The sequence below is a fragment of the Oratosquilla oratoria genome, chromosome 38, assembly GCF_046742065.1.
Source record: "Oratosquilla oratoria isolate Oo_2021 chromosome 38, ASM4674206v1, whole genome shotgun sequence".
Lineage (NCBI taxonomy): Eukaryota > Metazoa > Arthropoda > Malacostraca > Stomatopoda > Squillidae > Oratosquilla > Oratosquilla oratoria.
The window spans coordinates 26,312,538-26,338,847 of record NC_134814.1 but is presented as its reverse complement, the minus strand read 5'-3'; the positions used below and the strand labels follow the sequence as shown (position 1 = coordinate 26,338,847).

Genomic DNA, 26,310 nt, shown 5'->3' with positions numbered 1-26,310 from the left:
ATGTCATCATACTCCTTGGCCCAAAATAGAGTTGGCATGTTCGCACTGCCATTGTGGAGACGGGACCGAATCTCAACACTATACTTCACGGGAAAGTAGCTCCCAACTCCCAAAAGATAAACCTCGCACGTTTTCTCTGGCGGGGTTGCTAATGTTTGTATAACATCTTCCCTGTTTATCTCTACAGACGCTCCTCTACCTACGTTCATTCGTTTTACGTTTTTTCGATTTTACATTTGAACTGACTGTAAACAAAAAAATAAAAAAAATAAAAAATTTGAGTGATTTTTTAGTTTAGTGCGCTCTCCGTAGTTCAAAAGATACTTACGCATGACGCTGCGTCCATTGTTTACATGGCACAAACGACAGACTGAACGTGCCTTGCCTCATCCTCATCCTCCCCCTCCTCCTCCACCATCTCAATTTATGTTGCTTGAATTTAATTTATTTGAAAATAATGTTATCATTTTACAATGTTATGTGTATAATTAATGATTTAGGGGTGTTTTATAAGATACGGTAATAGAATTTACGGATGTATGGTACAGTAACGACTTACGTTCATTTTCAACTTACGTTCGGCTGTTCGGAACATAACTAAAACGTAAGTTGAGGAGCGTCTCTATTTACTTAATTGTAATATACAGGAAAAGGAGCAGCATTTGTAGGGTTCTGTATCTTATTCTCTATTTATCCTACCTAGCCTCAACTTAATCTCTATCCATGATTTCCAATTATCATATTTAAATTTGAACTCTTGTATTGAGCTTGGGCTATATCACTTCCAAAGCTATTTTAGGTATTTATGCATCTATATGTTAAACTATTTCTTAATATCCTTAATGCCACGTCCACACGGTCGAGCACTGTCCGCCGGGCATGAGGGCTTTGCTCGACAACGGGCAATTTCAGCGGGCAAACCATCAAACTGTCTGATCCCGGCGCCATTTGCGGGCAGTGGATGGAGGGCTGACATCACTGCCAAACGCATGAGGTGAGGTGCGAGCAAAGTTAGCAAACCCACTCAGTACAGACCGAAGTTACCTTACTACCACGTCCGCACCTAGTACTAGTGTGTACTGGTCTCGACAAGATGTGCTATTGGTGCTATGCTTTTCCTCATATTTGTCTCTTGCCTTTGTATATATGGCTCCACTTTTGAAAGGAGAACAGAAAAACTGCTTATGTTCATTCACATGTAATTGCAAAACGATTGTTCATTTACATCCAGCAATTCACGTAGGATTGTCACTGAGCTTCCCATCAAATCACGTCTTTGTAACCACTCCCGGCCTCAGACATGTCTCCGTGATTTCTTGTTTTTATTTTTAATGCAGGCAGCAATTATAATGCTGTAAAGTGATACCTTCTTTCCAAGTATGGCGGGAACCATGGTTATCGTACTGCACTGAACCACTCCCTCCCAACCTCTGCTTGCGACCAACTAACCTCCAACCACCATCGTCAGCCATGTGGACACTTCGCGGGCAGAGTCTGCGGACTTTGCCCGGTAAGGGCAAAGTCCGCCAGGCACAGCTCGACCATGTGGAAACGGCATTAGACATGTGGTCTTTCTTAATATGCTCCCATGACCTCAAAGCCTTCCAATTTTTAATCAGGAAATCTATTCTGTCAATGCAATCTATCCCTTTTAGCAACCTGAATAATGTAATATCACCTCTTTCTCTTCAATCTTTTAAAGTTGACAGACCCAGTACTTTTAGATTTTCCTCGTATGGTTTATCTGCCAGGCTGGGGACCAGTTTGGTTACTGCCCTTTGTATTATCTCGATCTTGCTCATATCCTTCACTCTGTGAGGGGCCCATACTACTGATACATATTCCAATCTTGAACAGATCAGGGTTTCAATGAGTTTTTTCATCATCTCTTCATCCATATATTGAAACACCACTTTGATCTTCTGCAGTAGTCCATATGTCTCCCACAATCTTGTCAATATGTTTGTCAGGTGACTTTTTTTTATATCAATATCCTCTTTTGCTTTTATAATGGGTTCACTTCCCATGGAGTAGTTTAAGGATGGTCTTTTGCCATTACTACACATTTCCAGTACTTTGCATTTTTTTGTATTAAACTTTATTTCCCATTCTTGGCTCCATGCAAAAATAGTGTCTAGATCTTTTTGCAATAGTCTACCTTCCTCATTTTTCACTCTTATTGTAATTTTTGCATCATCTGCAAACATGTTGGCATAGCTTTTTGTTCCCTCCATCACATCATTGACAGACAAGAAACATTATTGGTGCAAGCACTGAATCTTGTGGTACTGTTTGTTACTGCTCTCCAGCTTGACATCTTGTCCTTTACTACTGTCCTCATGTATCTTTCCTTCAAAAAGTCTTTAAACCATTAAACCATTTAGTAACTTACCTCTCAGTCCTCCAACATGCTCAAATTTCCAAGTCAACTGTGAAGTGCTTTGTCAAAAGCCCTCTTTAGGTCAAGATACACACAGTCCACCCACCCCTCTATCTCTCTTGCATTCAATCACTCAATTCAAATCTTAAAATGTTTGACTTACATGACCTTCCAGATCTGAAGCCAAACTGACTCACTGTCAAAATGTTCATCTCCATCAATCTTTCACATCATTTCACTATTGTGCTGGTCAGCGATACTAACCTATAATTTAGTGGTGTCTCCTTATTTCCACCTCTGTGAATTGGTACCACATTTGCCCTTTTCCAATAAGGTGGCACAATGACTTGTTTCAATAAACATGTAACAAGACTGTGAATCTTGTCCACTAGTTGTTCCCTACATCCTTTAAGTATCCTGTTTGAGATCCCATCAGGTCCTGAAGCTTTAGTCACATCCAATGATTCCATGAGACTGACCACTTCCCTCACTTCCACATTTGTATCTTCTAAACCTGTTTTTTTTTTTTTTTTTGGTCCCCTCACTTTTCTAAAAAAAATGCTCTCTTTTGAGACCAGGCTTCTTCAAAGATTTCACCACCTACTATTACATACATACATATATATACCAAAGGATTTTTCCCCCTTACAAGGGAGGTAGCTAAAAAGGAAAATGCATAAAAACCATTGCCACCCATTCCATCCCTAATACACTCCACTCCCCTCCACCCTCCCTCTTATCTTGGCACCTCCTGGATGATGGGTCATCCCTGCATCTTGTCCACTGCCCTAGGTCAGAGGCAGTGTCGCAAGACCCAGCACATCCACAGCAAGGCTGCTTCATCAAATTGGCGACCCCCCCCCCCCCTCTGTCCCCTCATGCAGAAATGGAGAAGACGGGGAGAAATCACTTTGGGCTGCGTCAAATTTTTCCCACACATACTACCTCACCCTCCATCCCCCCCACCCATTCCACCTACTATTAACTTCGTGATTACTTCCCCGAGTTTTAATTGGCCATTCATAAACCTGTAAAACAGTTTTGGTTCATCTTTGCATTTATCTAGTACAAGTACACCTCTTTCAAGATCAATTTCTTCCTCCCTGCAAAGTAGGAGAGGAACAGAGGGAGTAATTGGTGAGGAACAGTGTGGATTTAGGACGGGTAGAGGTTGTGTAGATCAGATCTTTATGGTAAGACAAATATATGAGAAAGCTATAGGAAAGGGGAAGGATGTTTTTTGGGCTTTTATGGATCTGGAAAAGGCTTATGATAGGGTAGACTGAAAGGCACTGTGGTAGGTTATGCAGATATATGGGATAGGAGGAAACCTTCTAGGAGCTGTCAAGAGTTTTTATGAGAGTAGTACAGCATGTGTCAGGATTAGAAATGGAGAGAGTGAGTGGTTCGAGGTAAAGGTGGGTCTTCGTCAAGGATGCGTTATGTCGCCCTGGTTGTTCAACTTATACATGGATGGGTAATGCGAGAGGTAAATGCAAGGGTAGTGGGTCAGGGATTGGAGATGGTTAAAGAAAATGGAGAAAAGTGGGAGGTGAGCCAGCTGTTGTTTGCTGACGACACTGCGCTTGTGGCAGGATCGTAGGAGGGATTGAGGAAGTTGGTGACAGAGTTTGGGAGAGTATGTGATAGAAGAAAGCTAAAGATAAATGTGGGTAAAAGTAAGGTGATGAGATGTACAAGGGGTGAAAGTGGCAGTAAACTGGAAGTGAGCATTAAGGGAGAGCGACTGGAGGAAGTGGATAGTTTTAGATACTTGGGTGCAAATGTGGCAGGAAAAGGTGGAGTGAAGGTGGAGGTAGAATGTAGATTGAGAGAAGCGAGTAAATGCCTTGGTGGATTAAAGAGTGTAATGAGGAATAGACATTTGGGAATGGATGCTAAGAGGAGACTGTATGAAGGAGTGATTGTGCCAACAGCACTGTATGGGGCAGAAACATGGAACATAAGAGAAGAAGAGAGAAGGAGTTTGAATGTATTTGAGATGAGGTGTTTGAGAAGTATGATGGGGGTTACTAGGCTCGATAGAGTGAGAAATGAGGAGGTGAGGAGGAGAACAGGGGTGGAAAGGGAGTTGGGAGATAGGGTTGATGAAAGACTATTAGGATGGTTTGGACACATGGAAAGAATAGTAAAAGAGCTATGGAAGGCAGATGTGGAGGGAGTGAACATGAGGGGATGTCCTAGGATGAGGTGGATGGATGGGGTGAAGGGGGCTTTGGGGAAGAGTTGAATGTCTATTGAGGAAGGATGGGGGAGGACAGAAGACAAGGGTGAATGGAGAGTGGTTGTATATGGATGATGTTGTGATGCATGAGGTGGAATGGGTGGGGGGATGGGGGGGGTGAGGTAGTATGTGTGAACAAAATTTGACTCAGCCCAAAGGGATTTCTCCCCGTCTTCTCCTTTTATGCATGGGGGGACGGAGAGGGGGGGGTCGCCGATTTAATGAAGCGGCCTTGCTGTGGATGTGCTGTCTTGCGACACTGCTTCTCACCCAGGGCAGTGGACAAGGTGCAGGGATGACCCGTCATCCAGGAGGTGCTAAGATAAGAGGGAGGGTGGAGGGGTGTGGAGTGTATTCAGGGATGGAATGGGTGGGAATGATTTTATGCCTTTTCCTTTTTGGCTACCTCCCTCGTAAGGGGAAAAAAGCCTTGGTATATGTATGTATACCTTGCAAATTCTTGTATAGTCATTCCTAGCTTTTTTTTTGTAAGCTTTATTTGTTTTATTGCTTCTTCTCTTCCTCCATTTTCCCCAAGCCAGGTCCCTGGGCTTTTTTGCAATCTCAAACTTTGTTTCTTCCTCTCACTAGTCTGTGGCACATATTTGTTCACTTCTAGGTTGTAAATGTCAAGAAAGATTTCCCATTTCCTCTTTATTCCCATGGTATTCATGAATTCCTCCCAATGTGCTTCTTCAAAGAATCTTTTTAACCATAATCTGCTTTCCTAAAATTAAGTCCCCCTTGCCTGTATGATTCATTCCTTGGCTCTATTTCCTCATCCTCCAGCTGAAACTCAATTGTTACATGGTCACTTTTTCCTATGGTACAAAGGTACAATGAGCTGATGATGTCTGCTTCTTTGGTTTGTAACAGATGTAATCTTGTGGGAATGTCATCTCCTAATCAGGTCACTTCCTTTACCCAATGTCACGTTTAAAGTTCTGTATTTGAGTTGATACATCGAATCTTAACCCTTTCTCCTGCTCTTCCTCCTCCACTTCTCAGTGTACCGCCTCCAACTCAGGATCCTCCTGCTGTAGTCTGAGGAGTTCCTTCTTATCCACGACCATCTCATGGACAATCTCCTCTGCTAGGACATCTTCTCCCTGGCCTTCAGCTACTTTTCTACTTGTTTTTCTTCCTCATCATCTTCGTTTTGCAATTTCTTCAGGGTCATGTTTTCAGGGTCTGCGCCGAACAGGGGGGCCCAGGTTACTGTCACTTCATTCCTCTTCTTCTCGTGCTTTTTTGGCCTAGCTTCTAGTGATGAAGGCCACATGGTCGGCCATGTCAGCTTCATCTGTATGTGTATGCGTCTGTCTGGGTATAGGGTCATTTACTGTCTTGAGTCTGACCTGAACTATCTCACCTACATCATTTCCCAGGACATCTATCCCTTTTATTGGGAGCTCTGCTAATCCTACTTCAACGTTCGCTGTCTGACCATCTATCTCAAGTAACACTTTAACTATGGGTGTTGACTTTGTCACTCCTCCTGCTAATCCCATGGAGAACTGACCTATGCATCTATTTTCTAGACCTGGTACCACATCTGGCCTCACAATAGTGCAAGATGCCCATGTCCCACAGAGCTTTGCCCGCATATTTTCTTCCACTTCCCTCTGCTCCTATTCTGGCATCCTTCACATATGGTAACCACTCTGGGCTGATCCCTATTTTGTTTGTCTCACCTGCCCTGCTTCTACCTATGCAGCAATTTCTATCTTCCGTCTCGTACACTACCCCTTCTTCCTCTGCCTTGCTGCTACCCTGTCTTTGTCTCCAGTCTTGTGTCTCCCTTCTGCTTTCCTTTTTGGGGCAAGTTCCCATCCCATGACCAAAAGTTCCACAAGAATAGCACCTCTTAGCTTTATCTGCATGCATTTCACTTTCCTCTACGCACATTATTCCTTGCCTAGTTTGCCTGTTTCCCATGTCCTGCCTATACACCTGTTCACTGAGCCTAACATAGCAATCCTGAGATCTGTGCCCGTATCTCCCACATCTGAGACATTTGAGTGGTTTTCCTCAGCTATCTCCTACTTGTGGTCTTGTATACCTCTGATTCGGAACCGCAAACGCGCCTCTGTTCTCACCTCTCTGAGTTTGAATTGTGCTTCTCTTTTTACTTTGATTTTAACTCATTCTTAGTGCAAAGTTTTCAGCAAGACTTGCTGCGTCTACTAATGTCTCACATTTCTGCGTGGTTACATACAGCTTGGCTTCATTGCTTAGTAAGTTAAGAAATTGCTCCCTAGCTATCACTTCTAAGACCTCCTCAGTATTTACCGCATTTTCCACTCGCATCCATTTCACTAGGTCACTCCTTAAATTCCTAGCCAGATCTATATATCCATCGCTGATATCTTTCCTATCTTCCCTAAATTTCTTTCTGAAATACTCTGGGGTAACCTCATATACCTTTAGTATTTCATTCTTAATCTGATCATAATCATAAATGCCATCTCTATCAAATATTGTGTACACCTTTAAGGCTCTTGGAGTTAGGCTAGACCTTATCATTACTGACCAGATATCTCTTCTACATCCTAACTGTTTGGCAAGGCCCTTGAATGAGAAGAACAAATCTGGATCCTCTTCAGTAAATTTGGGGATAAGATGATTCGCTTTTATGATGCTAGCCATTATATTTCCTTCACTATTCATCCCCATTTGCCAGTGCATAAATTGTTCTGTTCCTACCCTATTTGTTTCCCTTTTTCCAGGGTAAAGCTTACTGCATGACTCAACTCTAGGGTCCCTACTTATTCTAACTCTGCTCACACCATCTACTATATCATGATATCTATCCCTTTCCTGTAGGAGTCTTTCATCTTCAATTCTACTTTGCTCTATAACATATCTTCTTCCTATTCTTGGCACCTCTATTTATCCAGTTCCTTTCTCTATCATCTTCCCTATGGTAATGTCTGCCCCTTATTTGTGGGGATTTCTCAAGATAACGCGATTTTGAGCCGTCTGTGAGTAATTTCATCAAGTCTCATCCTGCTTCCAAATTTGTCCTCTATGTAATATCTATTACCTAGCCTAACTTCACTTTTGTTATCTTCAGTGTCATAGCACCTGAATTGTGGGACTTCCTCAAAACTGCGAACTTCTGTTTCCTGTCTTCTGCGTATATCATCATCTATTTTGCCTTCAATTATACTACTCGCGTTATAATACCTGACGCTGGCACTTCCATTCTCCCCCGATTCATAATATCTGTCGTTCCTACTTTGTCCAAATTCCACGTAATAGGCATAAAATCTCTCTCCTATCGTCCCTATTATAATCTCTCTCTCTTATCTGTAAGAATCCCTCGAAGCTATAGCTACTTTCAGAGCTCCTTGGAGAATTTGAATGTGACATCTTGGATATGCGACGCATAAGAAACAGCAAAATTCGCGGCACTGGTATGTAAACAATGGAGCAACACTATCGGTGTTCCTGTAATCGATCACAAGTTTAGTCGCTCAGCGGCCTACGTTTCTGTTTTATCAAATTTCCTACTTAGTGCTTTGCACACACCAATTTCTCTATCCAGTGAAGAAAAAATATCCAGGACAGGAGGCCCCCATTTATGTCACATCTTAAATTCTGTATTTGAATTGATACATCGAATCTTAACCCTTGACCTGAGTAGTGCCTACAATCCAGAATCTTAGATCAACAATTTGCCTCTTTTAGTCTTTGGATTATTTTCTTCATCAGATAAAGAAATATGGTGGAGTGCAAACAACAAAATTTTACTGATTACAAGATTCTACAAATTTATCTACTTACATCTACTATGTATATGATGAGAACAGAGTGCGGGCGTGGTAATCTTGCAAAAAGTGCTTGCCCTCCTTTTTTATACTACAACTGTGCAACACCAGTGCCATGACACAGGTGCCAACATACATCTAATTAAATTGTCCTATTTCTATTTACCTAGTTCCGCACATTTCACAAGTATTTTTATTTTTGTGTGAAGAGGGCTTACAATATAGTCACTATTTTATATCTTATCCTAAAAGTTAGTATGGCAAGGAAATGGGGGGTTTCTACTTCCTTGCTTGGTTTGATTTATGTGCCCTTTGACCTCTGCTGGCAAAAGGCCCTGATTTCGTACTCTTCCGCTGCCAACCCACGAGTACTTTCATGTGTAGTACTCGCACCCATATAGGTTGCGGTGAATAAAGAGTTCATTGTTCCTCCGCTGCCAGCCCTACATCGCTTTATGCTTAGGCCCACATCTATGTAGGTCGCGGTGAAAGAGATGCGTAGCACAATTTGACCATGATCATGGTGTAAACATGACACCCAACGAGTCATTGTATTTTCCATTGCTATACCTAACAGGGTATTTCCCCAGGAATCTGATTTGCTGCTTGCTTCCCATTCCTCCCAGTTGACCTCACTGCCATTAAAATCTCCAGTACGGATTATATTGCTACTCTGTTCAATATTTTTCTTCAGGAAAAGAGCTGTATCCAATACCATTTCATGATATTCAGCTTCATTCCAAGCTCTTGTCTTGGGGGGTACATGTGCCACCATAAGTCTCTCTTATTCTGCCCTGTAGTACTAATTTAACCACTTCACTCCGGACTTAAATCTCGCGGGCAGCAGCCAATGCCAGCCGTACGACGTGTCGTAATAATACTCGCATCATAAAATATAGTCACCGCTTATATCGATCGTTCTCTCTTTCACCCGCAAATTTTGAAAACCACAGAGAATGAGATTCAGGGCACATTTGGAAGAATGTAAAAACACAGGGGCGACTACAATAAATATAATCAAGACGCCGATATGGCAGCGTCGCGAATCCACTTGCTCCTCATGACCCCTACGTGTGCGGCACCGTATGGAAGGGGTTAAGTGAATTGTTTTAGCCTTGCCTTTAGTCAGATTCGCTTCTGACACCTTTATGGCATTTCTTACCACAAACATTACCCCTCCACCCAAATTATATTTTCTGTCTCTTCCCAAAGAGGTGTATCTATCGTTTCCCAGTTGTAGGTTAAAAAATTTTGGGCGTTCTGTTTCCACTAGACACAAAATATCGGGCTCAATTATCCTTAACCCCTTTAATATGGGCCAAAATCTCGCAGGCAGCATTAGCTGCCATACGTGTGATGTTGCGTCATAATACTCGCATTATAAAAAATAAAGTTACCGCTGTATTGCTCGTTCTCTTTCACCCGTGAATTTTGATAACCATAGAAAATATGATGAAGCCAGTTTACAGAGTATGGGGGTCACGCAGGTACAACTACAATACAGTCACTATCCGAGTTACGACGTACGCGAGTTACGACCACCCGTACTTATGACCACATCTAGCAGATGCCTATTATGAGTTTACTGTACATGTCTGGCAGCACAGCGCGTAAGATAGTTGTGGCAACCGGCATCGCGTACGGCAGTTATGGCAGAGATGGAAAAGTTGCTATACACGTGGTTGGAAGATAATAGGCAAAGAAATGTGAGAGTGACGTTGCAAGCAGTGCAAAGTAAGGCTACAAGTTAATTTCACATGTTGAATGTCCAGTTGAAGAATACGCTTCACATGAGTTCATAGTGAGTGCTGGGTGGTTTCGTTACTTTCAAGAGCGTTACCAGGTTCACCACGTGTTGTCGAAAGGTGAGGCTGCTAGCAGTGATGCGCCTGCAGCTAAGGCATTTGTGGAAGAGTTTGATAAATTATGGATGAAGGATATTTACGTACTTACGACCACGTCTAGCCGATGCCTATTATGAGTTTACTAATACGAATACACTATAATAAGTATTTTCTTTCTTTAACTTACCATATCATATTAACAACTAAGCAACTGAAAACAATACTGTATACAACTGTAGGAGAGAAGCCAAACGCAGAGTATGGGATCCAACGTATTTAATGTTTCGCCCACCAGGGCTTCTTCAGAAATAACATAGTGGACAAACATCTGACTCCTTATATAACCCGAGCTTGCGGGGAGAAACGAACATGAAACTGGTGTTGAAAAAAAAAAAAAAAAAAAAAAAAGTAGAGACTGAATAACTTCACACCAGGCTTAATGACCCCCTTATGGGTCGATAGCCTTAAAAAAGTCCACTATGTTATTTTGGGAGAAGCCCTGCTGGGCGCAACGTTAAATACATTGGACCCCATACTCTGCGTTTGGCTTCTCTCCTATAGTGCTGTTGCAGTCGTTGCTGCTTTTACTCAATGCTGTATACAAAGATAAATGTACTGTACCTATATCTTACACTTAGAATGGATTGAAATGGATGAGAAAAATAGATCTTAAAATTCACATATATTTAGAGTACATACAACAATTGAAAAATTAAGTAAAAATTATTAAAAGGAAACTACAATTTAAAAAACTTAAAAATGGTAAGCAAGGTTATATTTAATACGTGTGTGTGTGTGTGTATATACAGGTATAGTATATACATACAGTACCTGCATACGTATATATACTGAAATACAGTACAGTATTAAAACATTAAAAAAAATATATAAAAAATTATAAAAATGAAACTAAAAAGCATTGATAAATAAACAGTAAACAGCTTGTATTTAATAGTATTCAATAGAAAAAGTTACTTAAAAACGCAACTGATTGATATCATGTATCCTAGAGTAGAACCCTCGTGTCGGCCATTTTGAATATGATCCGACTTACGACTGGTTGGTCGGAACCTATCTAGGTCGTAACTCGGATAGTGGCTGTATATATAATCTAGACTCCGACATCGGCATCCTCGCGTACCCACTTGCCCCTCATGACGCCTACGTAGGCATCATCGTATCGAAGGGGTTAAGTATTCATTTATCTCCAACCTAGTCAATAGTAAATCATCAACATTAGGCATATGCTACTCAAGTTTCCATGTGGTTTCCTTTGCAATACTGCCTTCCTGTTTTTATTAGAAACCATTTCCTCTCCTGATTGACAATTTTGATTCACCCCCCAAAAATGCTCCTTTTCCTCTTCCTTACTCCCATCATTTTTGGCTTTGGCTTCCTCTAATAGCTTTCTTCTTTGATCATTCCTCTTTGTTAGCATCTTTCCTAATACAAATATTTTTTAGCTTTTCTTCTCGTGCCACCTTCCAAGACTTGTTGATTACCTCACTTGCCATAGCTTGTGACCTGAACTCTATTTTCATTGGACATGTACCATTTGTCTTATACTGACCTAACCTGTGTGTGTGATTCACAATGGTCTTGGATCATGTGTTGACACATAATCAACAGCTATTACCCTCCCAGATGAGAGTTTGGAGTTCAAATATGACCGATCTATGGGTAATGCTGTGACCTTACACGCACACAACCCTCAACTTCCCACCCACGAGAGTTGGAGTAACAACCTGCAGCACTGCAATACTGAAATTATTTCAGCCCTAGGCGGGATTTCAACTCGGACCACTGTAGCAGCAGTTGCAAATGCTACCACTGCACCATGTGTGTGTGTGTGTGTGTGTGTGTGTGTGACATACTTTAAATCTAGCTATAGCATATGCACTAGTAATTCATGAAGTCTGTTAATAAAATCCTACCCTATTCAATTTCTTGTTTGGAAACTGCTCATCGCTGATGCATCTCTTGAATTTTTTTGTTTTATCTGAAAAAGGTAAAATCAATGTAAAAATCTAACAAAGACAGGTAGACTGAAAAATGTGGAGGTGGGGTAGTGATCAGGGATGGAAAGTTGGCAGATAGGGTAGATCAACGAGTGCTGATTTGCTGAAATGGTTTGGGCATATGGAAAGGATGAGTAAAGACTGAGTGTGGAAAGCAGAAATGGATGAGGGGAACTTTAGAAGACCAAGAGCAAGGTGGAAGGGTAAACAAGGCACTGGATTCAAGACTGTTGGATAAGGAAGCAAGAGATGGGAGTGAAGAGAGAGTGGGTGTAAATGGATTAAGGAAATGATTGAGAGAGAGAGAGGGGGGGAGAGGAGAGAGGGGGGAGAGGAGAGAGGGGAGAGAGAGAGGGGAGAGAGAGAGGGGGAGAGAAGAGAGGGGAGAGAGAGAGGGGGAGAGGAGAGAGGGGGAGAGGAGAGAGGGGGGAGAGGAGAGAGAGAGAGGGGGAGAGGAGAGAGAGGGGGAGAGGAGAGAGGGGGAGAGGAGAGAGGGGGAGAGGAGAGAGAGAGGGGGAGAGGAGAGAGAGAGGGGGAGAGGAGAGAGAGGGGGAGAGGAGAGAGAGAGGGGGAGAGGAGAGAGAGAGAGGGGGAGAGGAGAGAGAGAGAGGGGGAGAGGAGAGAGAGAGAGAGGGGGAGAGGAGAGAGAGAGAGAGAGGGGGAGAGGAGAGAGAGAGAGGGGGAGAGAGAGAGAGGGGGAGTGAGAGAGAGGGGGAGTGAGAGAGAGGGGGAGAGGAGAGAGGAGAGAGAGGGGGAGAGGAGAAAGAGAGAGGGAGAGGAGAGAGGGAGAGGCAAGAGGGAGAGGAGAAAGAGAGAGGGAGAGGAGAGAGGGAGAGGAGAGAGGGAGAGGAGAAAGAGAGAGGGAGAGGAGAGAGGGAGAGGAGAAAGAGAGAGGGAGAGGAGAAAGAGAGAGGGAGAGGAGAAAAAGAGAGGAAGAGGGAGAAAGAGGGAGAGGAGAGAGAGGGAGAGGAGAGAGAGGGAGAAAGAGAGAGAGGGAGAGAAAGAGAGGGAGGGAGGGAGGGAAAGAGAGAAAGAATGGAAAGAAATAATGAAAGAAAGAATAAAAAAATAATAATAATAATTATAATAAAAACAAGAGAAAGAGGAAGAGAGAAAGAGTGCAGGTTTACCAGAAAATGAAGAAGTTGGGGGTAAATTAGCTCCAGCTGTTGGACTCCATGTAAAGTGCTGTGCCTTGTTGCACTGCCTTTGACCCAAGATGTGTGGAAGGGGGCAAGGATGACTCTTCATCCATAAGGTGTGACGAGAGGAGGGGGCATTAAATGGGTGTTGGATGGGTATGGTGTGTATCCTTGGAAAAGGACTTATAGTACAAATACAGGGATTTCTCTATTTATACATGGGATATGTTCCTGAAGGGATCACGTAATGTAAAAACTGCGTAAAGTGAACAGTTGAGTTTCACTATTGCTTACTTGAGTCTTTTACATCGTCTTATTCAAAATAATCAGTGTAATTTGAAAAAAATTACTAGGTTTTTTTTTTTATCGTGTTATTCCAAAACTCACATAAATAAAGAAATGCCTGTATATACATAAATCTATTCCCCCTGTCCCATTTTGCCACTTTATACAATATCTATGAGCACATGGCAGAATTCTTCTCACTCCCTACTATAGGGAGATCAAGAATACCCATAGAACTGGTAAAGTGCAGGTTCAAGGGAACAACATAAAGGAGGAACAGTAGTATGAAAGTATCATCATCTTTACAATTAGAGATACTCTTATAAATAATAAATGCAACTTTGGTCTATTGGGGTGCACAAAAATAATCCCTAAAGTACGGGCAGAATGATACCATGCAGTCATAACCCAGTGGTGAATGGCTAAGGAAGGATAAACTGATGCAACTAAGGGATTTCTTTGTCTGCTCTATAAATTCTTAAAAGGAATGAGGAGGGAGGATTGTCACGTAATGAAATGGTGGGGTTAACCAACTTCAGTTATCAGGCCATGCTGTAGAGATGCTGGGTCTTGCTCCATAGCTTCTGACCCAAGCAGTGGCAGGGGACAAACGTAACCCTTCACTACAAGGAACTAAAATAAATGGGGCAACAAATGGATGTTGGATGAGTGGGTTGGGTGAAGAGTGGGTGCATGCCATGGTTGGGCTACCCCCTTCATAAGGGGGAAAGGGCCTTTTAGTACATGAATGTGTACAAGATCTTGGGCTGCACCTCTGGGTAGAGGTGAGGGTGTTGTCATTCTGGAGATGAGCAATGGGAGGACAACATTCTTTAACATCCATTCTTCAGGACCATGTGCAAACACCCACCAACAGTCCTTTTCCCAAAGTTCCATTGCATTACTGTACCTGTGTGCTGACTTGAAGGAGGGGTGCTTATATCTTTAGTCCTGAAACAGAATCAAATGACACTATTAACACTTAATTTCTGTTCTGTCCCATTGTAATTAGTATTAGACAAAGTTGAATTCATGCTGACACTAAAGCAAAATCTATTTATATTTACCCAGTCTATCATTAAGGGGGGGTAACTGCGTTTTTGGGTCGAAAAATCTACCAATTTGAAAAATTTAGGTAAATGCATTATAAAATAACCCTTAGTCCTGGCAATCATTCCCTAGAGTTATTTTTAAATACGAGCATATTTACGCCCTGTACGAGCTGGTATTTAATTAAAGGTCCAGCTAATGTACGTGGGTGACGTGGCAGTGTAAATTTTTTTTGCGTGATTTGCGTGATTTGTTATATGCTATTTGGCAACTCCAACCTGGCAACACTCTGAGTGGGTGGCCAGTGGCTGGTGAGATGCCAGATACTGCTTTTCAAACAGAGAAGGCTGAAGTCAGAGTCGTAGAGAGATTTGGGAGTACTTATCTTCTACGCATTTTTTTGTTGTGTCACAACATTAATCATGGGTCACTCAAGCTCACTTTTACTAAGAATGCTATTGAACCTGACATGTTCGTGTATTGTAGTGGTTGTGAAGAGGATGTTTATAAGAGCAAAGTGAAAACAATAAAGGTTGGGAAAAGGAAGTATTTTCCCCAAGTGCTTAGACTAGTGTACTCTTGCATGTTGAGAGGCCAAGGTTACCGGAGCTTGCAGGCATTCCTTGGGTTTCTAGATGTCAAACCTATTGTTGTAGGAACCTATCTCCGGTACAAATCACACATAGTTACTGTGGCAAAGGAGGTGGTGAGTAGGCAGTTTGAAGATAGTGCGACTGTGGTAAGGAAGTATTATGCAGAAGAACTACATGCCCAAACTTTGACACGCGTTTTCTCGAAACTTAACTTTTGTACATTGAAATGGATGTAACTCCATTTTTTCTGGTCAGATTTCATTGCACTTGGTCTCATTTTAAAGAAGATACTTTGGAGAATAAAATGATCCATGGATATTTTGCTGTGGTACCCAGATTTTTTTTGGCATGATTTTTTTCAAGCCAAATGTAAACAAAAATGATGCAAAATTATAAATATTCTCAAATACATTAAAACAACTTGGAAAGAGTTAACTGTCGATCAATTTCTTTATTTATGTCTATAAAATCACCATTAAAAAACTGAGCAATATCCTTCAAGAAACAGCTGTAAAATAGCGCTTCAAAAATTAATGATTTTTTTTTAACTAATAAAAAAAATAATAATTAACTGATTTGCATGAAATTTACTGTGTATGATCTCTGTTGTGATCTTCATCATCTGTAAAAATTTCAAGAGGTAATTCCAAAAATTGCATGATTTAATTAAAACGCTATTACCCCCCCTTAAGCAGCACCTCCCTGTTTCCTTCTAAAAATAATGGTATCAAACGTGCAGATTTGATTGTTGTACTTTATCCAATTAATATCTACACTTTTTCAATATACAATTTAAGATTCCATCTTGCCTAAAGGCTTTTCTACCTTTAATTTCTTAAGTAACCTAATACTTCATTTATTTCCACTGCATTATACATTGCCCCAAACTAACATTCCCTAGATAACAACACAGTATTTCTTCCATGAGTGACATAAAGGCCCAGAAAGTACCCATTTGTAGATACCTGGGAGACATGGGTCTCCTGCAAGATAGACCTAGAGCAATGGATCAATTGATAGTGTGTGTAAAAACTGCAGCACTATGCCATCATAGTTCAATTAATATAGATTTTGATACCTTTCTGGACTGAAAGTTCCCACAGCTACTCATGAATTAAAAAAATTGGCTGCTTGTTATTGTGGCAAAGTAGCATGCAGCTGATACTTTAGGGTCTATATGGGGCGCCCCTACAGACCAGAGCCACACATCATTTTGTCTATGATAGAGGAAAACTCTTCATAGAGAAATGATGACACTTTTATACTACGACTGTCCCTCCGTTATGCTGTCCCCCAACCCCTTGCTGCTGTCCTGTACCATTTCTCTGAGTATTCATTTTCTGCTGTGGGGGAAAAGAATACTGCCACCAAGTATTTCCACTTGGATCTTAAGAGGCGAGAAGAAAGGGACGGGGAGTGGGACTAGGCATCCTTCTCCTTGTAGCCCCACAAGGGGACATTCCTAAAAGAAAAAGTAAAGGCATAAGAGGGTCTGGGAGTTTTCCGACCAGCACCTTAAGGTTTGGGTCTTTTAATGTGCGTGGATGTGGTACAGATGAGAGTAAAAGGGAAGAGATAGGTAGTATGTTTGTGAGAAGAAAGATGGATGTGTTGGCTTTGAGTGAAACTAAGTTGAAAGGAAAGGGTGAGTGTAAGTTTGGGAGTGTAAGTGGGAGGTTATCAGGAGTAAAGAGAGGGTGAGTGTAAGTTTGCGAGTGTAAGTGGGAGGTTATCAGGAGTAAAGAGAGGGTGAGGGAGGGAAGGGGTGGCTATTCTAGTAAGTGAAGTGATAGGTAAACGTGTAGTGGAGTGGAAGGAGGTTTCCTCAAGGATAATGTGGATGAAGGTGAAACTGGGAAAGGAGATGTGGGTCTTTGTAAGTGCATATGGGCCTGGCAGTGAGAAGTGTAGAAGAAAGGGAGGCCTTTTGGATAGATTTAAATGAGTGCATAGAGGATTTAGGGAGAAATGTCAATGTAGTAGTACTGGGAGACCTTAATGCTAGGGTAGGAAATGGTCCAATTGGTGGAGTGGTTGGGAAATGTGGAGTTCCAGGAAAGAATCGTAGTGGAGAGTTGATGGTGGAAATGTGTCTAAAAAGAGAGTTGATGATGGCAAATACAGTGTTTCAGAAGAAAGTCAAGCATAAGTACACATGGGAGAGGGTGGTGGATGGAAGGGTGGTAGATAGAGCGTTGATGGATTATGTAGTGGTAAATAGGATTATGATAGGAAGAGTTAAGGATGTATATGTGCTAAGGGGAGAGGGTGGGGGAATATCAGATCATTTTTTGGTGGAAGGTAAGTTGAGAGTGGAGGATAGATGGAGAAAGAGGAAAGGGACAAAAGGTAGGGAGGTGCTTAGAGTGAACTCTTTAAATGAAAAGGAAAAGGAGAAGGAGTACAAGAAGAAGCTGAAGGAGGAGTGGGAGGGAGTCACAAAGTGTGCAAGGATGGTGTGTGGAACAAGAAGGACAGGAGGAAATAGAAGGAAGGGTAGTGAATGGTGGGATGAGGAAACAAAGAAGGTTGTAGAAGAGAAGGAGCGAGCTTTCACAGAGTGGTTACAAAATAGGACGGGGGAGTCATATGAGAGGTACAAAGAAAAGAAAAGAGAAGTAAAGCAAAAGGTAAAGGAGGCAAAGAGGAGAGCAGATGTGAAGTGGAGTAAGAGTATGACAGAAAATTTTGAAAGTAATAAAAAGATGTTTTGGAAAGAAATTAAGAGAGGAAGAGGAGGCGAATCAAGTAGAGAAGAAAAGGTAAAAGGTGCAGATGGAGAGATGATGATGGAAGAGAAGGCAGTAAGGGGAAGATGGGCAGGATATTTTAGGGAGTTGCTAAATGTGAAGGAGGATAGGGAGGGAAAGATAGTTGCAGTGGGAAATGCAAAGAAAATGAGAGTGATGAGTGAGGAAAATGGAGGAGAAATAAGGATGGATGAAGTGAAGGCAGTTGTTAAGATGATGAAAGCAGGTAAGGCACCTGGTCTGGATGGATACTATGCAGAATGTCTAAAAAAAGGAGGTACAATGATGGTGGACTGGCTGGTGAGGTTATTTAATGTTTGCTGGAGAGAGGGTAGAGTTCCGGAGGACTGGAGGAGTGCCTGTGTAGTTCCACTTTACAAGGGAAAAGGGGACAAGTGTGAATGTAGTATCAGAGGGATTAGCTTGTTAAGTGTAGTTGGGAAGGCTTTTTAGGAACAGAGGGAGTAATTGGTGAGGAACAGTGTGGATTTAGGATGGGTAGAGGTTGTGTAGATCAGATCTTTGTGGTAAGACAGATATGTGAGAAAGCTATAGGAAAGGGGAAGGATGTTTTTTGGGCTTTTATGGATCTGGAAAAGGATTACGATAGGGTAGACAGAAAGGCACTGTGGGAGGTTATGCAGATATATGGGATAGGAGGAAACCTTCTAGGAGCTGTCAAGAGTTTTTATGAGAGTAGTAGAGCTTGCGTCAGGATTAGAAATGGAGAGAGTGAGTGGTTCGAGGTAAATGTGGGACTTCATCAAGGATGCGTTATGTCACCCTGGCTGTTCAACTTATACATGGATGGGGTAATGCGAGAGGTAAATGCAAGGGTAGTGGGTCAGGGATTGGAGATGGTTAAAGAAAATGGAGAAAAGTGGGAGGCGAGCCAGCTGTTGTTTGCTGACGACACTGCGCTTGTGGTAGGATCGGAGGAGGGACTGAGGAAGTTGGTGACAGAGTTTGGGAGAGTATGTGATAGAAGAAAGCTAAAGATAAATGTGGGTAAAAGTAAGGTGATGAGATGTACAAGGGGTGAAAGTGGCAGTAAACTGGAAGTGAACATTAAGGGAGAGCGACTGGAGGAAGTGGATAGTTTTAGATACTTGGGTGCAAATGTGGCAGGAAAAGGTGGAGTGAAGGTGGAGGTAGAATGTAGATTGGGAGAAGCAAGTAAATGCCTTGGTGGATTGAAGAGTGTAATGAGGAATAGACATTTGGGAATGGATGCTAAGCGGAGACTATATGAAGGAGTGATTGTGCCAACAGCACTGTATGGGGCAGAAACATGGAACATAAGATAGGAAGAGAGAAGGAGTTTGAATGTGTTTGAGATGAGGTGTCTGAGAAGTATGATGGGGGTTACTAGGCTAGATAGAGTGAGAAATGAGGAGGTGAGGAGAAGAATGGGGGTGGAAAGGGAGTTCGGAGATGGGTTTGATGAAAGAGTATTAGGATGGTTTGGACACATGGAAAGAATGAGTGAAGACTAGTAAAAGAGGTATGGAAGGCAGATGTGGAGGGAGTGAACATGAGGGGACGTCCTAGGATGAGGTGGATGGATGGGGTGAAGGGGGCTTTGGGGAAGAGGGGAATGTCTGTTGAGGAAGGATGGGAGAGGACAGAAGACAGGGGTGAATGGAGAATGGTTGTATATGGAGGAGGTTGTGATGCATGAGGTGGAATGGGTGGGGGGATGGGGGTGAGGTAGTATGTGTGAGCAAAATTTGACGCAGCCCAAAGGGATTTCTCCCCGTCTTCTCCTTTTATGCATGGGGGGACGGAGAGGGGGGGGTCGCCAATTTAATGAAGCGGCCTTGCTGTGGATGTGCTGTGTCTTGCGACACTGCTTCTGACCCAGGGCAGTGGACAAGGTGTAGGGATGACCCGTCATCCAGGAGGTGCTAAGATAAGAGGGAGGGTGGAGGGGTGTGGAGTGTATTCAGGGATGGAATGGGTGGGAATTATTTTATGCCTTTTCCTTTTCGGCTACCTCCCTTGTAAGGGGGAAAAAGCCTTGGTATATGTATGTATGTAGGTCAGTAATTTCAGTGGTTGCAGGTAGTTTGGAAAACTATACACTATATATACAAGAGACACCAAACAACCCATCAAAATCCACACTGAAGAAATAACACCTTATCTTGGCCTTTGGTTACTATACTCCAAACAACTTGCACTATCTCTTCACTGAGTGATCTATAGGCTGAAATGGTGGCCATGGGTCTCCTGCAAGAGAACCTGGAGAAAGGAGTGATTAGACCAATCAATCAATCCATTCGCCCTGGTCTCTCTTGTAGAAGACCTGCTGTCTTGATTAGTTCACTACAGTTAATTATCTCTCAACAATAAATCCATGAACTATTGTCTGGAGTTCCAAAAATCTGCAGCTTTACTGCAACTTGCAATGGCCTCTGGGTCTTCCCATATATCTTTCTGGAGAGAATGATCAACTGTGATCTGTGCTGTGCAAGTGTGTGCCATTTCTATGTTAACAGCTAGATGAAGGAGGGGAGTTGCTAGTTCTCAGCTCTCTTTATGTGAAAGCTGCAGGTCTTCTGCAAAAGAGACCAAGGGCAATGGATTGATTGATCTCTTTATGCCAGGTACTGGTGAAAAAAGACAAGTTCAGTGATATATATTGGGTGCAGTGTTGAGACCAAAAGCCACCACACTGGGGTTGTACTCATAGGTGAAAGGCGAGTGTTGATGGGGTTAAAGCAGCCCATACACTTGCAGGCTCCCTGTCCAGCCACCAAACAAAATCAGGACTGTGAAGGCCAAACAGAGTGTACATGGGGGGCTATACATACTCAGATTGGACAGGGAGCCTGCAAGTGTATGGGCCGCTTTTGGGAGCAATGGCAGGATATATTTCTCTCTTATGTCCATCCCATGCCTTGTGCAGGTACCTATGGGCCCTTCCTAGGTGGAGATGAACATATACCAGGTGTATAACTGTGATCAAAGCAGTCATCTCTGACCTTTTGCCAATGTAATGTTGACTTGTGGTGTAATCAAAAGCATGCTGGTCTTGCATTTGCTTAGTGTTGGGTTCATTCAAATCCCACTCCTCTCCAATTCCCAACAGTGACTGTTACCTGCTCCAACAGTCTGAGCGCATATGGCAAAGGTGACAACTTCAGCTGCATCTACATGCCTCCTGGCATAGGCTCCTCACTTTCTTCTTAGACTGTTTTGGCAGATAACAATCAATGCTCAGAATTGGAAGTCCTAGAATTCCAAACTGAAACCTGTGAAAAGTCTGGGGTAAACTTACTCACTACGGTAAATATAACAAAAGAAACAATTAAAAGGTGTATAGACAAACTCAAAGTTAATAAAACACCAGGGCCTGACGGTTGGCATCCAAGAATCTTAAAGGAAATGAAAAATGAGATTGTTGTTCCATTAGAAATTATTTTCAAGAAATCCATCATATCCGGAGATGTCCCAAGAGAATGGAAGCTAGCTAACGTTACTCCCATATTCAAAAAAGGTGACAAAAAGAAACCAAATAACTATAGGCCTATTAGTTTGACTTCGATCGTAGGAAAAATAATGGAAACTATCATCAGAGATGCTATCGAATATCATTTAGAAAGTAACCGTTTGATAAATGATAGCCAACATGGTTTCAGACGGAAACGTTCTTGTGTGACTAACTTACTCGAATTCTACAACACAGTTGTCTCGAATTATGACAAAAGAAACAATATAGATTTAATATATCTAGACTTTGCAAAAGCTTTTGATACCGTCCCACACGAAAGACTACTTACTAAATTAGCTTTGCATGGAATAAGTGGTAGCCTATTAGGTTGGACTAGTAATTGGTTGAAAGGTCGAAAACAGAGAGTTGTTTTAAATGGAAAAACTTCTGGATGGAAAAGTGTTGCAAGTGGAGTTCCTCAGGGTTCCGTTCTTGGGCCACTTCTATTCATAGTATATATAAATGATATAGACCATGGACTAAAATCTACTGTATCCAAATTTGCTGATGATACAAAACTGTGCGGAGTGGCAAATGATCACTCAAACCAATTAGATATTCAAGAAGATTTAGATCAATTACAGCAATGGTCTGAAAAGTGGCTAATGAAATTTAACACAAGTAAATGCAAGGTAATGCACATAGGTAAAAATAACAGCAAGTACGATTACAAGTTATTTGGAAATTCGTTAACAAAAGTGGATAGTGAAAAAGATCTCGGCGTAATTATCAGTAACGACCTCAAATCATCCAAGCAGTGTATTTCAGCCTCTGAGAAAGCAAATAAGATTCTGGGATTGATTGCGCGATCTTTTGATTTCAAAAGTCCATCACTCATTAACAAGCTATATAAATCGTTAGTTCGTCCACATTTGGAATATGCTGTTTCCGTATGGTCACCGAATCTCATTAAAGACATTGACAGACTGGAAAAAGTACAACGGCGAGCCACAAAACGGATTCCAAATATAAAAAATAAATCATACGAAAATCGAATTAAGCACATGAATCTGTTTTCCCTAAAAAAGCGTAGACTCAGAGGTGACTTGATACAGGTCTTTAAGATTTTAAAGGGAATTGACAACATCAAAAGTGACAAAATTTTCACATTGAATGAGAATCAGACAAGAAACAATGGTCTCAAACTGTCCGGAAATAGATTCAATTTGGAAGTAGGTAGAAACAACTTTGCCAACCGTGTAGTTAATGAATGGAATAAACTTCCTGCACAGGTAGTGCAATGTACTTCAGTTCGAAGCTTTAAGAATCATTTAGATAAATACCTAAGTAAGATGCTGTAATTATTATAATTTATGTTATAGTATTTGTTTTTGTTTTGTTATAATTTGTCTGTCTGATTTTCATTTATTATTAGTTATATGTCAATTTATTATCATTTACTATTTACCTGTTTGTTTGTTATTCAACTATACCAATGCATTTATTTATGTATTTTAATTGTTATTTACATTGTTATAGTTTTAATTTATTATTAATATGATTTTTTTTTTTTTTTTTTTTTTTTTTTTTTTTTTTGCATCCGACCTAGATATGGATCAAAAGGTCTCCTGTCGGCATGCTTTGCCTTTGTAATCCTTTGTAATCCTTTGAACTCGAACCCAAGACTAGGAGGATTAAAGACCTGCATGCTACCATCATGCAAGTCAAAATTCACTGTTGAACACTTCATTCTTACAATCCCTAGTGTGTTATTTCACATTACTTTGCAGTTATCACTAAGAAAATGTTAAAGTTGTGAAAACAATTTCAAATGCAGTATATTTGTGTTAATTATTTTTATTGATCATTTCTCTTCTTGCAATACTTTAACATTGGCAATGGTAACAAACCTTGTTTTAAATTCAGACTCCTCCAATGCACATTCTGATGTCAGGATAAAGCGGGATTCCTTCCTCGGCATTAATTCAACTGAAATGCCACTGTTTTGCAACACTTCAGAAATTTCTTTGCCTCCACACTTCAAGAAAAGAATAATAATATATCAATAAATTTTCCCATACCAATGAATGTTTTGACTACCAATAGGCTATTTTTTTCAGGAAGCAAATGAAATGTGTCTAGAAAGAGAGTTGATGATAGCAAATACAGGGTTTCGGAAGAAAGTCAAGCATAAGTACACATGGGAGAGGGTGGTGGAGGGAAGGGTGGTAGATAGAGCGCTAATGGATTATGTAGTGGTAAATAGGATTATGATAGGAAGAGTTAAGGATGTACATGTGCTAAGGGGAGAGGGTGGGGGAATATCAGATCATTTTTTGGTGGAAGGTAAGCTGAGAGTGGAGGATAGATGGAGAAAGAGGAAAGGGACAAAAGGTAGGGAGGTTCTTAGAGTGAACTCCTTGAATGAAAAGGAAAAGGAAAAGGAGAAGGAGTACGAAAAGAAGCTGAAGGAGGAGTGGGAGGGAGTAAAGGATGGAGCAGAGATGGATGTGGAGGAGGAATGGGGATGGTTCAAGGAGGGAGTCTTAAAGTGTGCAAGGATGGTGTGTGGAACAAGAAGGACAGGGGGAAGTAGAAGAAAGGGTAGTGAATGGTGGGATGAGGAAACAAAGAAGGTTGTAGAAGAGAAGAAGCGAGCATTCACAGATTGGTTACAAAAGAGGACGGGGGAGTCATATGAGAGGTACAAAAAAAAAAGAAAAGAAGTAAAGCAAAAGGTAAAGGAGCAAAGAGGAGAGCAGATGTGAAATGGGGTAAGAGTATGACAGAAAATTTTGAAAGTAATAAAAAGATGTTTTGGAAAGAAATTAAGAGAGGAAGAGGAGGCGAATCAAGTAGGGAAGAAAAGGTAAAAGGTGCAGATGGAGAGATGATAATGGAAGAGAAGGCAGTAAGGGGAAGATGGGCAGAATATTTTAGGGAGTTGCTAAATGTGAAGGAGGATAGGGAAGGAAAGATAGCCACAGTGGGAAATGCGAAGAAAATGAGAGTGATGAGTGAGGAGAATGGAGGAGAAATAAGGAAGGATGAGGTGAAGGCAGTTGTTAAAATGATGAAAGCAGGTAAGGCACCTGGTCTGGATGGATGCCATGCAGAATGTCTGAAAAAGGGAGGTTCAGTGATGGTGGACTGGTTGGTGAGGTTATTTAATGTTTGCTGGAGAGAGGGTAGAGTACCGGAGGACTGGAGAAGTGCTTGTATAGTTCCTCTTTACAAGGGAAAAGGGGACAAGTGTGAATGTAGTAGTTTCAGAGGGATTAGCCTGTTAAGTGTAGTAGGGAAGGCTTATGGGAGGATCTTGATTAAGAGGATTAGGAGAGGAACAGAAGGAGTAATTGGTGAGGAACAGTGTGGATTTAGGACAGGTAGAGGTTCTGTAGATCAGATCTTTGTGGTAAGACAGATATGTGAGAAAGCTATAGGAAAGGGGAAGGATGTTTTTTGGGCTTTTATGGATCTGGAAAAGGCTTATGATAGGGTAGACAGAAAGGCACTGTGGGAGGTTATGCAGATTTATGGGATAGGAGGAAACCTTCTAGGAGCTGTCAAGAGTTTTTATGAGAGTAGTAGAGCTTGTGTCAGGATTAGAAATGGAGAGAGTGAGTGGTTTGAAGTAAAGGTGGGACTTCGTCAAGGATGCGTTATGTCGCCCTGGCTGTTCAACTTATACATGGATGGGGTGGTGTGAGAGGTGAATGCTAGGGTAGTGGGTCAGGGATTGGAGATGGTTAAAGAAAATGGAGAAAAGTGGGAGGTGAACCAGCTGTTGTTTGCGGACGACACTGCGCTTGTGGCAGGGTCGGAGGAGGGATTGAGGAAGCTGGTGGCAGAGTTTGGGAGAGTATGTGATAGAAGAAAGCTAAAGATAAATGTGGGTAAAAGTAAGGTGATGAGATGTACAAGGGGTGAAAGTGGCAGTAAACTGGAAGTGAGCATTAAGGGAGAGCGACTGGAGGAAGTGGATAGTTTTAGATACTTGGGTGCAAGTGTAGCAGGAAAAGGTGGAGTGAAGGTGGAGGTAGAATGTAGATTGAGAGAAGCGAGTAAATGCCTTGGTGGATTAAAGAGTGTAATGAGGAATAGACATTTAGGAATGGATGCGAAGAGGAGACTGTATGAAGGAGTAATTGTACCGATAACACTGTATGGGGCAGAAATATGGAACATAAGAGAGGAAGAGAGGAGGAATTTGAATGTGTTTGAAATGAGGTTCCTGAGAAGTATGGTAGGGATTACTAGGCTGTATAGAGTGAGAAACGAGGAGATGAGGAGGAGAATGGGGGTGAAAAAGCAGTTGGGAGTTAGGGTTGATGAAAGAGTATTAGGATGGTTTGGACACATGGAAAGAATGAGTGAAGAAAGATTAGTAAAAGAGGTGTGGAAGGCAGATGTGGAGGGAGTGAACATGAGGGGATGTCCTAGGATGAGGTGGATGGATGGGGTGAAGGGGGCTTTGGGGAAGAGGGGAATGTCTGTTGAGGAAGGAAGGGAGAGGACGGAAGACAGAGGTGAGTGGAGAATGGTTGTATATGGATGATGTGTGATTGCATGAGGAGGAATGGGCGGGGGGGTGGGGGGGTAGTATGTGTGAGTAAATTTTGACGCAGCCCGAAGGGATTTCTCCCCGTCCTCTCCTTATATGCAAGGGGGGACGGAGAGGGGGGGTCGCCGATTAAATGAAGCGGCCTTGCTGTGGATGTGCTGTATCTTGCGACACTGCTTCTGACCCAGGGCGGTGGGCAAGGTGCAGGGATGACCCGTCATCCAGGAGGT

General features: G+C 41.9%; 1 protein-coding gene across 4 annotated transcripts in view; it reads right to left on the bottom strand.

Annotated features, from left to right (window-relative positions):
• The window catches only part of LOC143020030 (uncharacterized), a 112,172-nt gene that overhangs the window by 20,241 nt on the left and 65,621 nt on the right, over positions 1-26,310 (bottom strand). For 3 of the 4 annotated variants that reach the window (XM_076176162.1, XM_076176160.1, XM_076176161.1), the window contains 3 exons: positions 23,427-23,554; positions 14,598-14,638; positions 12,177-12,241 (listed from right to left, as the gene is read on the bottom strand). In XM_076176162.1, the coding sequence (XP_076032277.1) occupies positions 12,177-12,241; positions 14,598-14,638; positions 23,427-23,554 (234 nt within the window). The remainder of the gene's footprint in view (positions 1-12,176; positions 12,242-14,597; positions 14,639-23,426; positions 23,555-26,310) is intronic. The other variant, XR_012965876.1, reaches the window with a different exon arrangement.